Consider the following 14,013-nt stretch of genomic DNA (forward strand, 5'->3'; position numbering starts at 1 on the left):
GGTTTTATTTTGCTTGCCTTTTTTATGCTACTAGGTCACGGTAACATTCTGTCTAGGACGGCGCAACTGATCTGAATAATATAATTTGGCTGTAAAATAAGCGCAAGAGCAGTAGCAGCAGTTTATCACATATAGGAGAAATAAAAGTGACAGATGATGACAGAAAGCAAGCACACTCCTCGGCAGTCAGCAGAACACGGAGGACTATTTAAGGACAACCTGCCCTATAGCTTATGGTCTCCTCTGAAGCTTCGTAAAGGAGCCGTGCATGACAGCAGACAATTTTTGCTAAGAACTTCATCTAATTCTTAAGCTAAGGATTCCAAATTCTGCTGTGGAGCTGAACAGATCACACATCCGTGTCCTGCCAAGTACTGCATACTCTCAAAAGGCATTCTATTAAAATATTTTTTTTCTGTTATATAACGTTTTAAGAGTCCTCACATAACCTTTGATTGGAACAGCTCTTCACAATAGCAATCCATAATACTCTCGATAAACTTGGACTAATAAATGGAAACTCAATTTGAGCCACTCAGTACACTCCGTAGTAACACAGCACTTACATTATCTTCTTCCTGAATTTCCAGGGTGTAGGAAATCACTTCTTCTGGTGTGCATCCTTCTACTTTGTTCCACTGCAATGCAACCCACGTAACACCAGCTCGAACAAGCCTTGGAGCAGAGGGAGTCTGAGGAATATTACCTGCAGTGTAGCATACCACCTCCTGGCTGTACCCACTGCACAGGAAAAGAGGAGAGAGAGGAATATTTAAAAACAAACCCATGAGCAAACCTCACTGTATTCACACACATATTTCCTAGTTTCAAAAAGTTTAGATGCTGTTAATATTGTCCAAGTGGGAAAAAAAAATGAGCATGCAAAGTTAAGGAAATGTCAAGACTAAGAATAGAAATAAATGCAGGATTATCACAGAATCACGTGCCTTTATAGTCATTTTTATGAATTTCATTGCAATGACATTTGGAAAAATACCTGATTGCCTCAAAAATATTAACTTGCTCCTAACTGGGAAGTAAAGGTAATTTAACAAGGAGGAACTAAAACATAGCAAACAAAGCCCAACTTTTGAACTTTCACATGCTGAATTCGAGTTGTAGTTTCCACCTCCAATGAACTTGGAATACAGCTTTATTTAAGCCCTATCTCTGACAGCCAAATGCTTCAGCAAATCCAGTTTCAAGACTTCAGACATCCCCTCCAAAGAAAGTAGGGAAAACGTATCCATGCATGACCACGCATACTCAATAACAGGTAGGAGCTGTCTAGAGCAGGCTCAGATACCTTCCTCCTCTCCAGGTTGGCTTTGCTCCTTTCTAACTTTACCTACCCAAACTTCTTTGCATTTAAAGCTGAGAACAAAGTTGTTCTTTCTCACAGTTCGGGTTGCAACCAGACACAACAGCTGCAGCAGAAGAGGCACACACTCTCACCTTGTCTAAAACCCAGCACGCAATGCCATGCAAGGCAACAGGCTGTCGTGTTGAACAAATGTGGGAACAGCTCTCCTAAGACCCAAGCAGGCCATACTATGCACAGCAGAAATTTGAGAACGACATTTAAAGCAGCTAGAATTTGGTGGATCTTAAGGAGTACAACGTCAGAACTCTCAGCTGAGTGCAATTCTCAAATCTGTTTCAAAAGCACAGCGTATTTTGTCAGTTCATCACAGGAATGCAATGCACACAAAGAAGCCACAGCTCCTTTCCCAAGTCTTCTTTCTCAAAAACAACACAAGCACATGAATTGAAACGTCCTAACAGCTTAAAAACAATCCACCGATAGCCAACATCTGAACAAAAAGGAGAAAAACATCTCAGATGATAAATCCACAAGCAGTAGAGCCAACGCTATCTTAAAATATGAAGTGTTAGATGACATTAACATGCCATAATCTTGAGTGCTGTCTATAACAACCAAGCCACGTGCTGTTGGTGCTTATCTCATAGATTAACACACAACGGCTGACCACGAGTACACTTCTTCATAAACTCATGAGAAAAAAGGAGAGTATAACCAAAAAAGGGGAGGGAGTTGAAGCAGGTCTGAAGATGTTTTACACATCTGACAAAGAGAAGAGATTCTCAAACTGTGAACTTAGCAGGGACACCATTATCGAGCAGCAGCACTCTTTGTTTTTACACTTAGCAGCTCCACCTCACATCTCTCTGCAGTTGAAGGAGTATTTGAATAGGGAGGTGATCGTGCAAGAAGCTTGTGAGGGACTCTGCGAACATGAACAGCCCCAGCATATCTCAAAGGGAAAACATGGGATCACAAATACAGTAACTTTCTAAAGTTACACACTGTTAGGAGTTTCATATTTTGGAAGATAAAACAACATAACAATCTCCCTCAGCAAAGCACATCATTATAGACCAGCTGTTTATGTTTCCTTCTTGTAGTAATTATTGGATTCTGTGTAGCTAAGAAGGACAATAAATGGTATACAAAAGCACTGGGAGTTTAGCTTCTTCACAGCTCAGCCTCTCCTTGCCTGCTCTCCCTTCCACGAGTAGATGAGCACCCAGCCCCTGCAGCACCATGTTCCTTGGCTACATGCTGGCCCTGGCTGTGCAGTGCCTCCCCAGGAGGTTCCTGAGGGCTGGAATAAGCCTGATTTCTCACCGCTTTCATTTGAACGCATCTGCTCACAGGCAGAGAAAAGCCCTTGGGTGTGCCCATCCTCTGTGGGGCCAGCCCTGCCAGTCCCGAAAGAAGGAAGGGACTGTACTGCTGAAAAAAAGACAGAGGACCTTTGCTGTAAAATAGGAAAATAAATACATCAAGATTCCTTTCAAAATCTGTAACTCAACTTCCTCTTGCTTGTTTTTCTTGGTTCACAGAGGTCCCTAGGGGGAACTTCACATAACAGATGTATTCTTTTTGTATAAGAAACAGACCGCAAAACACCATTTAGCACCTCAGAAGAAGTCTGCCTCAGCCAACCTCATCACTCAGGGCAGTTCCCTGGGAGGCCAATGACCCCACCAGGGAAGATGTGACGTACACCGAGGCGTTAATAACAGACCAAACACCAGATATTTAACTCAAAATCGTAAGGAGGAGAAAAAAACGAAAAGAAAACAAAGCAGAAGTCCGCCTTTCTGATTTCACTGCAAGTTAAACTCTTCAACCATTACTTTTCCTCCGAGCAGCGTGCATCCTGGGCTAACTTACCTAGTACCGATGTCGTTCTGAGCTGCGAGTCGGAAGGTGTAACCCAAGGCTGGACACAGCTTAGTCAGCTTGCAATGCTTCTGGCTTCCAAAGTAGCACTCTCTGAAACCACTGTTCCTTTTCCCCTAGAAAGAGAACAGCCTGTAATCAGATAGCTATGAAACAAAACCGGGCGTTTCTTATTCTAAGAACTGTTCCATGATATTAGACTTAGATGCTTTCATACAGCAGTGAGCAAACAGAACTCTGTAACAGTCACTGGCAGCAATGCTACATTACTTAAGTTAATACGTTTACATGCAGTCTGTTGTCACGTCTCTCCTCATTCCACGTTCTTATCTTTATGAGATGCATTTACAGCTTCTGTCACTTTAACTGAAATGCAATTTATTCTATTCCTTAGAATAGAATAGAATGCTTCTATTCCAAAGCATACGAGCAGGGTGTGAAATTCATCTCTGGAGCCCTGCAACCAATATTTCTGCACAGCAGATTCCATTGGCCCTTCAGGAACACTTCATCCCAGCAGAGGGCTCTCGCTGCCCACTGTCAGCCCGCTGTGCTCCAGCTGCTCCACGGGATGGGTGCAGCACTTGTCTCTGCAGCTTTTACTCTGGGACAATTACCAATAAAGGTGCCCTTCAATGCAGTTAATTTTCAAACAGCCCAACCTGCTGCTGCCTCCTCGGGCTCTGCCCCTCTTCCCAAGCACCGTTCTTCTCCCACAGTCAGTATATCACTACTTCACTACCAAGACTACCAAAAAGCCCAAGTGGGATGTATATTTTTCACTAGCCCATTCTGCAGCCTCTGTCCATTTCCACCTCCTTGCACTAGGATCGCAATACAGAAGCAAGAGCTCCACAAAACACATGTAGTAAATCTGCAAGATGTGTTTGCCAAACTAGAAACAACCACACAGACCTCCAGCACCGCACAGCCTGGAGGCACTGAAGGGACATTCAGCACAGCAGCAAATAACCATAACTTACTTTTATTTACCCAGTGCTATCCTACATCTGTTCTAGAACTTGTTTCTACTGACGCTCTCCTTTAACTTCACCCACCTGCTCTGGTTGAAGTGTTACTGCACAGCCCAGCTAAACTCAGGGGTGGAACCTCTTTCAATTCTAACATCCCTGAGCATACAGTTATGTGATAAAAATCCCTTCCAACAAAAGGAGAGGCCCCGCTGTTTCCCAGCTCAGTACCCTGACTACACAAAACCCAGTTACTAATCTTATGTTTCAGTAAAACAGCCATTAATCAGGGCAGGACTAATAAGAATAGGGCTTTTTTCCCCTTATGCAAACACTCTCTTGTAGATTCAGAGGCCTTCGATTAATTTTAGTCTGATGGTTTAAAATCATCCTGACTTTGCTGCTTTGAAAGCACTTGAAAACATTTCATCTCTTTTTACTTTACGCTTAAAGATGCATCTTTTCTTCATCGCTTCCCTATGCTTTTTCTCCAAGAGAAGCAGAGAGACCAAATGCTAAGCATGTGATTAATGAGTGCAGCGACAGCTGGCTGGAAAGGGAAGCCGTGGAAAGCCTCACCTGCAGCACAGCGCCTGGAACTGGGAGCAATGGACCAGGGAAATTCCACTGTGTCAGACAGGTGGGTTAAAACCTAACTTTAATGTTTGGTAATCTTCAACTTCATCGTCGTACACGTTCTGATACTGTATACATCTTTCTTCTGGATCTGGTATCGTACATTCCCCAGGACTCACTCAGAGACTGACTGGTATTCAAGTTACTCAGACCGGCTGGTATTTCGGCTTCTATTGGCACTAATTGGATGGGCTGGCCGATATTTCTAATTATTCTGGCATTAATGGCCTGGAAATAGTCTCTCTGCTCCTTCCCTCCCAAGATTTATGAAAGCTCTAATGCTGGCATAATTATGGACAAGCACAACTGGCAGGCTGGTACTGGCTGCCACCCAAGAGCCTCGCAGCTTTCCCAGAATCCTTCCCCTATTCTTTGTATATTCAGCATCCAACTTTTAATCCTCTAAATAATGTTTCGTAAGTTGCTTAAAATACACTGTATCGTTTCCTCAAATATTTCTAATCCACAAATTTCAGAGGGAGAGCAGCCACTGTCTGACTTCCCCAGCCCTGCTTTCTCCAGCCCGCGCTGCCCGCTATTCACAGTGACAGCCCACGCTGTGCTGGCATCAGGGCCTGTCCGAGGAAACAGGGGCAATTCAGCTCCACAAATCCATTAGACTTGCACAGTACTATAACACAGCATATTAACAGAGATCTTAAAAGGCCTGCCTGCTGTTCCAGCTCCGTTTGAAGCTACACGCACACTTAAAACGGTGCTGAAGTTTCTCGTGGAGATTGGGTTGATCGAGATGATGGTTAAGAGGTTTTAAGCAAGTTTTGTTGGCTACTGTCCCTGCAGAAGACATTGTCAGAAGGGATGAGCCACTGCAGGAGAAAGGATGCAGGAGCAGAGCACAGCCCTTCCCAAGCCCTCACTGCAAAAGCTTGAATGGAAGCTGCCAGCATCAGACCTGCAACCAGGAGGCATAGCTGCAACCTGTTTCAGGCCACGGCAGCGTAACTGCTGCACTTGGTTCATGCTGGCTATAAAGAGCACCAGACTGACACTGAATCTGACACCAGGCTGTGATGCAGACTGTCAATGGTGATTATAAATGCACCTGAATATCTCTGCAAAGTGTTTATTATGTAGGCACTGCTGCAAGCGTATACAAACACTGAGAAAACAGAGAAGGAATTATGAAACATCCCTAAAATATGTACCTAAAAAGCAAATGGTTTTATCCAAACATCTCCTCTTGCAGATCTAATAGCAGAGACATGGGCACAAAACAGACCTAGAGGGCATGAAGGCAAACACACATCCAAAAGCTCAAGCATGAGAGCAGAGGCCCATATAACCCAGTCCTGGTGGACCACCACTGGGGCACACGACCAGTGTCAGCTAGTACAAGCCAGCACATCTCTGCTAGCTGGCCTTAAGACATTTAAGACTTCTTGGCAGGACAAGATGATCTCCATCTATCAGAGTATAAACTTTCATGGATATTGAATTGAATTGGGTGGTAATGAACCTGTCTCTCTCTTGCACAAATTAAAATGCAATGCTTTCTGGATCAGAAATAGGGCATGAACACACTGCATGCCTTGTCTCTGGATCAGGAACAGTCCTACGGACAATGAATAGGGTATCCTCACGATCCATATGCGCAAGAGAAACATTTATTTACTACCACTTAATCACAGAATGATCATTTCATGTCTAATTAGTAACAAAGGCCTGATTCTTATAGCACCGCCAGGGGCATTTTCCAATGCAACTGCAGTTCGCTAGGTTTGATGAACGGCATCTGGAGAAAGCATCAGCACTGCAGTGATGTTCTGTTACATACATTGTTAATGTAACTTATTCAGATCAATCTTTTTTATCCTGAGTGATGAATCCAAGCTCCAAGTCACCAAATGGCTAGTTTAGGTTCGTAAGGTCAAAGGGAAATGCAGAAGAAGAGACAGAAGGTGGAGTTTTCCAGGCCCTGCAGGTCAGGAAAAAGCTTAGAAGTGACCTGCAGCCATGCAGGGTAGGATGCTGTCCTCCTGCTCCAACTTAGAGCCTCATCAACCCTAGAGCTGTAAAACAGCAGCATGCTTCTGCCATCATTTCACAGCAACTGTTTACTTTTTGTGCAGGAAAGCAACGCCGTCTCTGATCCTGGCTGCATTTTAGATACTATAAACTTCAATTCATCACCCATGGGAAGGGTCTGAGATGCATTGCTCCTTGTAACTCACTCTCTCCCTACCTCTCATTACAGAGTCACATTTTCTACGCAGGCTGCCATCTTAGGGTGTTTTTCTAACTTTATTATTGGATAGGTTTCTTGCTCTCCACTCATGCAATACCCCCTGTGCTTTGCAGTTGCAATTTAATTTCCTTCCGATCACCGATTTTCCTGTGTTTATATTTCATCCTGTGCCCCGTAGCTAATGAATGCTGCTCTAGCTGAGCTCTGGCAGAGCTGCTGCTGTTGCCTGGCAAGCATTCTCCTCTCCCTCCACGTATTTACTTCTTGATTTCAGCAGGACACAGTGTGGCATTGTAACAAAGCTGGGGCATTTGCTTGATCGAGATTTACGTGGCGCAGTGAGAGAGTACAACATTTACAAATGACATGGGCTGCCATTCTTTCATTCGTGCTGGCCAGCTGTCCTCTGGGATCTCAGATTTCAGGACTGTTACTGAGAAAACAAGGTAATCAAAGTGGACGGGCAAAGGCAATCAGGATTCCTGCATTCTTTGCCACTGGTGCATACCCTAGTCTAAAACAAGCTGCTTTTGCCCTGTGAAAGAAAAAGAGGCATCATAAATCTGTCTATTTATACTCTCGGTACCAAAAGGTTTAAAGGACAAGAGCATTCTCTTACATATAAAAAAATACAACTAGGCATCATGTGGACAAAATTAACATTGAAAATGTGTACTGTATTAAGATACTGTTGTTGGTCCTTCTCAAATCTTCACATTCTCCCCTTCCCTCTTCCACTCCTTCATTCCTCTGTTATGTTCCCATGGCTTCCCAGCTGATGGAAGCTTTGCAAGAGATCAAAACTGCAGAATCAAGATGCCACAGAATGCATAATGGGATTATCCTGGCCTGTCCTTTTGGAGAAATGTTTTTTTATTTCCTTTCCCAGACCTCACACTCCATTTTTTTCTTCTTCACTGACAACCTTTCCCCTTCCATTATGCAGAGAGAGGCAGCCAGCCATTCTGGAATTATTGTTTTATTTTAGTTCAGCGGGTTTCTCATCATGAAGGTCCCACTTGCTGTGATAGTGCATCCAGTAAATGTTTGCACAGCGAGTGGTTCCAAATGCCAAACATGTAGCAGACCGATCTGGGAACGTGTTACTAGTGAGACGATGGCGAACTGCTCACAGCAGACTATTCCCTTTAGAACATTATTTTTAGAATATTAAAAACCCCAAGAGATGTTTCTCAGACTGAACAACCACACACCCCTCTACACTCTTCACTTCCTGACTCATCACGTTTTATTTTTAATGTGTTGCCCAAGCCTTCTGTCACCGACACATTTTTTCTTCAAAAATGATAACCACTGACTCACACTTTCTGCAGAAATATGACTTGTGCAATGCCAAGAAGGCATAAAGGAATCAGGGGAAGGAGGGAGGACTTGCAACCAGAACCCACTTCAGCGAGCAGCACTGTACATCTCTTGCTTTTGGCCCTCTCCCCAGTGGTGCTCACTATTGCTGTAAGTTCGACATCTTTGGGACAGAAAACCAGAATTTTCCCTAATGTCTATAAGAGTACTTAAAAGTCACTGTGTAAAGGATTCCATTAGGTTAAGCTTGAGTATGTTTTATGCACAAAGGGCTCCGTGATCATGTCCTATTGCCTTTGAGGCAGAAGCAATGTTTTTCCTTCTACACTTATCATCCAGAGGACTGTGATAATGAACAGACCTCTTAGCTATATCACAATGCAAGCAGTTAAATAATAAGTAATGCTAATCCAAAAAATTAAGCACACCAAGCAAGCAGTAAAATAAATGAATTTCAAGAGTACAGAAGCAGTAAATAGTGTCTCTGCATCAAACACCAAATGATAAGCATTCCCCTCACTGCTCCTCTCACCCTTCCAACTCTACTGACTATCATCGGGATTTCATTTTCCTACTTCTAGTTTCCCCTCTATTTAATCATTTTTCTTTACTCAGCATATCCCTGTAAAGCCCGAGTACCATTTATTTACATGTTTATTTCAACTGGTTGTTACTTACCTCATCCCACTCAAGAAGGTAGCTGGTGATTTTTGAGCCATTATCAATGGGCGCCTATGAACAAAAACAAACCAAAGACAGTTTGGGGAGTAAGAGAACTACTTTCTCCCCCCAGGCATATGACTACAGTTTAAAGTAAAACTAAAGCACACGGCTTGGCAGCCTCTTAACGACTAACGAGAAGAAGCTGGAATGTAATGAAACACATACATTTTAAAAGTCAAGTCAGTGCACAGGGAGGGATTTGTCAGAGTAGAGCAAGTTCATGTCCCTTATTGAAAAATGACTGTCTCACTTTCAGTTATGTTTTACAGTTATGTTGGCAAGCTGTATTTCCCTCTGTTTTTACGAGTGCCCACTCTGACCCAAGCATTACCTACCTTCCATTGTAAGGTTAAGGAGCTTTTGGTCCTGTGCGAGGGCTTGGGTGGGAAGGGACACTCTGGTGCTGAGCTGTGAGTGGTGAAGCTTACTGGCTCTGAGCAGGATCCCCTTACTGAATTGTATGTTGCATACACCCTGGAAACGGACACAAGGAAATGGGTTATACATTTGCTGACCAGGCTAGAAAGCACTGCCTCAGATGTAACACTTGACTACCAAAGCATCCATGATACCGTCCACCACTGACAGATTTCTCACAAAACAGTGGCTATCTGCTTCACTTAGTACAAGTATCCAAAAAAAATTCACAGCAGAAGAAGAGAGTTACAGCATTTTATGCACCAACTCCCATTGCCCACTGAGTTACCATCATCTTTTCTTTCTACCACAAGGAATTATTTATTTCATTGGCTACTGTGTCATTTTCCACACTGTGCAAAAATGCTCTTCAGGAGACAACAAAGCATGAACTCATGATTAAATAGGATGAACATGAACGCCCTGTTCACACTTGACTCACACGTGCCATGTCCAGTGGTGGCAATTGCTGGCCTCCCTCCATGAGTAGAAGCTTCTACTCAGCTGCAGTGCCAATATTTAGTGAGCTTTCTGAGTTAAAACTAACACAAACACAAAAATAGGGATAAACACAGCTCAAAAGCATTGCTCTGATAGAAGTCAACTTGATTTCAGGCAAGTCGTCTATATACCAGCATAGAGGGGTGTAACTGTTACAAAAATAACACAGGAAAGCAAAACATATCTGAGCACCTTTACACATAATGAAAAATTAATGGTATTTTTCTCCTCCACATTTTCCATGAAGCAAAAGAGTGCAAACTTGAAGCCTTCTACTCAGAAAGCATTCCAACCCTGACCAGACAATGACCTCTGGGCTGGCTGTAGCTATTGTGCACTTGAATGAGAAAGGGCAATTTCTAAATTTGTTCAGGGTAGATAAGAGTAATTTATGCACAATGGCCACCTACTTAGAATCAAACCTTAGGGGGAAGTTCACAAGAACTGCTCTGGTGCTGTTTTATAGATCACCTGTTAGCAGTCAGGAGTGAAAACAAATGCAACTAATTAATTGCCTCTGCAGCTGGCAACTGGCCACACTGTGTGCATGTGTGTTGAAAACAGGCAGGGCTGAGAATCAAGCACATCACTGGGAAACACAGATATGTAAAGATGAGGTTAAGGAGCATCATCTGCAAGTCACTGAAAAGCTGCACTTGTGGCTTTGCCAGTTGGAAGCTGTGGTGGTACCCAAGCATCCCTGTCACTAAGTGCTCTGCTGCTGCTTCCTGCCTGCTGGAATGTCAGCTCTTGGGAAACAAAGAGAAGGTAAGGAGGGCTGTGGAATTAGGTGGCTCTGAGATTTCTGAAGCAGAAACCTTTCATGTGATTAAAGACTTCATTTTCACCCACCTTAGCCATAAAAGGAACCCAAGAGGCTCTCACAAAGGCCCGTGTCATCATCTTTATAACTACCAGCACAGTAATATTTGAACCCACATCCCGCATTCCTGCAGAGTGAGAGAGGCTGTTCTAGGTGCCCGGGGCCCAACGCAGCACTTATCAGTGTGAAAACAGAAGCTCTTGGAGACGCTGCCAAGGTTAAGCAGACCCAGGACAACGTGCTGAGTAACGGCTGGTCGCATACATTTCTTAACTTAGCAGATTTATTTCTTCATAGCTATTAATACATAACGCAGTTTCAACGAACAAGAAAATTGTCATAGAAAGCAGTCTGCTTTTTCAGCGTTGGTTTCCTCCACGACAAACACATGCTGCTGCTTTTTAGGTCTGACTTTTACATTTGGCAGTTGCTCATTCTCTTTAAACAGAAGTTACAGCTAACTGTTCACAAATGATTTATAATTTGGCAAACATGCAGGAAAACACAGGGAACTGTAGGTAGGCAGATAGGCAGAATGAATTGATTTGGAAGCCTGCCAAGATCTGGGACAAATACCCTCAACACCCTTAGAAATTGTATGAGGTCTCAACAGCACACTTTGTAGGACTACCACGTTGTTTTGGAAGTTTGCTTTAAAAACTATACTCAATTGCTTACTGTAGGAAGCTCAGCAATGGTCTACAACTCTTCTTGCTACCATCCTTCTGGTGCTGTGGCTGTGACTACTGCCGGGCCAGGGAGCCTGAGCATCTCATAAGGTTACTCAGGGACTTGAGAGATACTGGAAAAGCTTTTTAGGCACCAACAGAAAGTAACACTGAAGAAAAAGAAGCTATAGTATCAGAGGAAGAAAGATGCATTTTGTTTGTTTGTTTTCTCTCTTTGCTCAGGAGTGCTTGTTGTTTAAAGCTTAACAGTAGTGGCCCGGATGGGAAAAAGCCAAATATAGCCCTTGTCCAGACAAAGAGAAGGAAACAATAGACAGGAGCGAAAGGAACTTTTTAAAGGATATTGAGTGTAAGGGAGCGGGATGCGAATTTGAAGCCTTAATGCATGAGTCAAGTCTTTAAAAAACACAGCATGAGTAGATGGTGTTAAAAACAGCGGGGAGCAGAACTGAGAATGTGTTAATAACTGTGTGACAAACAATTTCAGAATCAAAGAGAAAAATGGTCTAAAAATATCAAGAGAAGCCAGAGTGAATCCATTTTTAGGGAATAAATGCTGCAGTTACTGTGGTCAAGTGATCTGCAATCAGAAGATTTACTTTGTGAAGTGTGGAGTGTTTATGGAAAAAGAAAACAAACCTCTGGAATACCTTTGGGTTTTCTAGCACATCTACGTTACAGTAATTGTGAATACTTGTGGCCAAACACCACTTGCTTCAGTCAAATTTTGAACAAGCTTGAGGTATCCCATTTTTGTACACAAGCACTTCCAGGGCTGTTATACGTACATACAGCAATAGAAATGTAGATCTTTCTCCCTCTTGCTTTAGCTGCACCTTATAGTTGGGTTGGACTAAACGAACTTCTGCGTGATTTACTCCCACGCAATTGATCAGACTGTACTTAAGTGACCTTCGTATTCCCACTGACCCACCTGACATGGTAATCTGTTGCTGGCCTAAGGTCTTTCAGGTTGTATTCTAATTCTTCTCCACTGCAGAAAAAAAAATACATCAGTTAATTACAGAAAGCAGCATCACAATCAGCACAGCTATTGCTTTTCCAGTGACAAGCAGCTGCTACATGCGATGACTTGAAAGAGGAAACAGAAATACCACCACAGAACAACAGTAGTAAAGAATACACAAATAATTTGTCAACACACTTCATGTTCTTGAAAACTGTATAAAGCCCTGTATGTGTAACAGAAGGTAGCTATCATCCCAATTTGTTAAGTAACCTATTTATTTCAACACTATCCTTACATTTTGTTGACATTTAGATAAAGCTCACTGTGTTTTTCAACCCCCTCAGGGCTGAGAGGACAGAATCAATACAACATTATTCTGTACTCCTTGCACATCAATTATTTCCAAGTACTTCTTAAAAAGTGGGAGCCATTGGACATCAGAAGGAAAAGCACTGCTTCTTGCACAACTGTTTCAATGAGTATCATTGCTTTCTCTTCCAGAAGCACACTCTGTGAGGACCATGCCAAGGAGATGTTTAATTAACATTCTAACATTACTGAAAGAGATTCAGATCTCTTTTAATAGCAAGAACGACTTTCAGTAACATTAGAAGGACTAAGTTTCAGGTATTTTAGGAAAAAAAAACCAGAAAAAAAACAGCATAAAACTTGGGCTGGTGTGTCAGTTAAGCCTAAAATTAACATTCTTTTCCTTTTGGTTAGTTTGCTGGTAATGAACATTTGACTCTAGTCACATATTGCTGATTTTCATAGAATCGTTTGAGCTCGAAGGGGCACATAAAGGCCATCTGGTCCAACTCCCTGCAGTGCACAGGGACACCCACAGCTCCATCAGGTGCTCAGAGCCCCACTAGTCTGACCTCAGCTATGCCCAAGGGACTGGGCACCAACCACCTCTCTGGGCAACCTGTGCCAGTGCTTCACCATTTTCTTAAGATTACAGTATGGGTTAGTAGTTAGTTACATAATAATCATCTCCTGTAAGTGTTTGGCTTGTTCACCATTTTATTAACATATGGGGAAACAAGAAAACTCTCTACCATAAAGAAATATTCCATAGAGAGCTGGGAAAATATAAGGAGATGTCTCAAAAACATGGGAACAAGATCAGACAAAAAGCACGTGCCTGCTGGGCTGCCAAAAAGTCAGAAAATAAAACAATTTTTGAAAAAGCTTTTTAAAATATAGCCCCATCTCTGTAAATTCAGCTCTTCCCTTTTGAAAAGGGTGCACTTCTTTGCAAAAAGAGAATATATCCAACATACTGCAGGACCTTCTTTCGTTCCTAAGTAACAGCGATCACTGCTGGTCATAGCAGAGCACACGCAGCACGTTCAGCTCACAGCTGTACACTGGCCAGCAGCAGGAGACAGATTACTCTGAGCAGCTTTAAAACAGATGCACAACATTTCATAACCAGGAGAAAATGTGCAGCCATCAGAGCAGCGAGCACAAAAAGTACTTGAAAGCATCCTTCCAGTTTTAGGAGCTCCACAGAATGCATTAACATATGAAGATAACT

The 14,013-nt window shown here is 42.8% G+C and overlaps 1 protein-coding gene across 5 annotated transcripts in view; it reads right to left on the reverse strand.

The window, feature by feature from the left end:
- The window catches only part of FNDC3B (fibronectin type III domain containing 3B), a 157,153-nt gene that overhangs the window by 39,410 nt on the left and 103,730 nt on the right, over positions 1-14,013 (reverse strand). For all 5 annotated transcript variants that reach the window (NM_001252324.3, XM_046898436.1, XM_046898435.1 and 2 more), the window contains 5 exons: positions 12,435-12,494; positions 9,406-9,544; positions 9,026-9,079; positions 3,203-3,327; positions 567-741 (listed from right to left, as the gene is read on the reverse strand). In NM_001252324.3, the coding sequence (NP_001239253.2) occupies positions 567-741; positions 3,203-3,327; positions 9,026-9,079; positions 9,406-9,544; positions 12,435-12,494 (553 nt within the window). The remainder of the gene's footprint in view (positions 1-566; positions 742-3,202; positions 3,328-9,025; positions 9,080-9,405; positions 9,545-12,434; positions 12,495-14,013) is intronic.

Source organism: Gallus gallus, chromosome 9 (assembly GCF_016699485.2).
Source record: "Gallus gallus isolate bGalGal1 chromosome 9, bGalGal1.mat.broiler.GRCg7b, whole genome shotgun sequence".
NCBI lineage: Eukaryota > Metazoa > Chordata > Aves > Galliformes > Phasianidae > Gallus > Gallus gallus.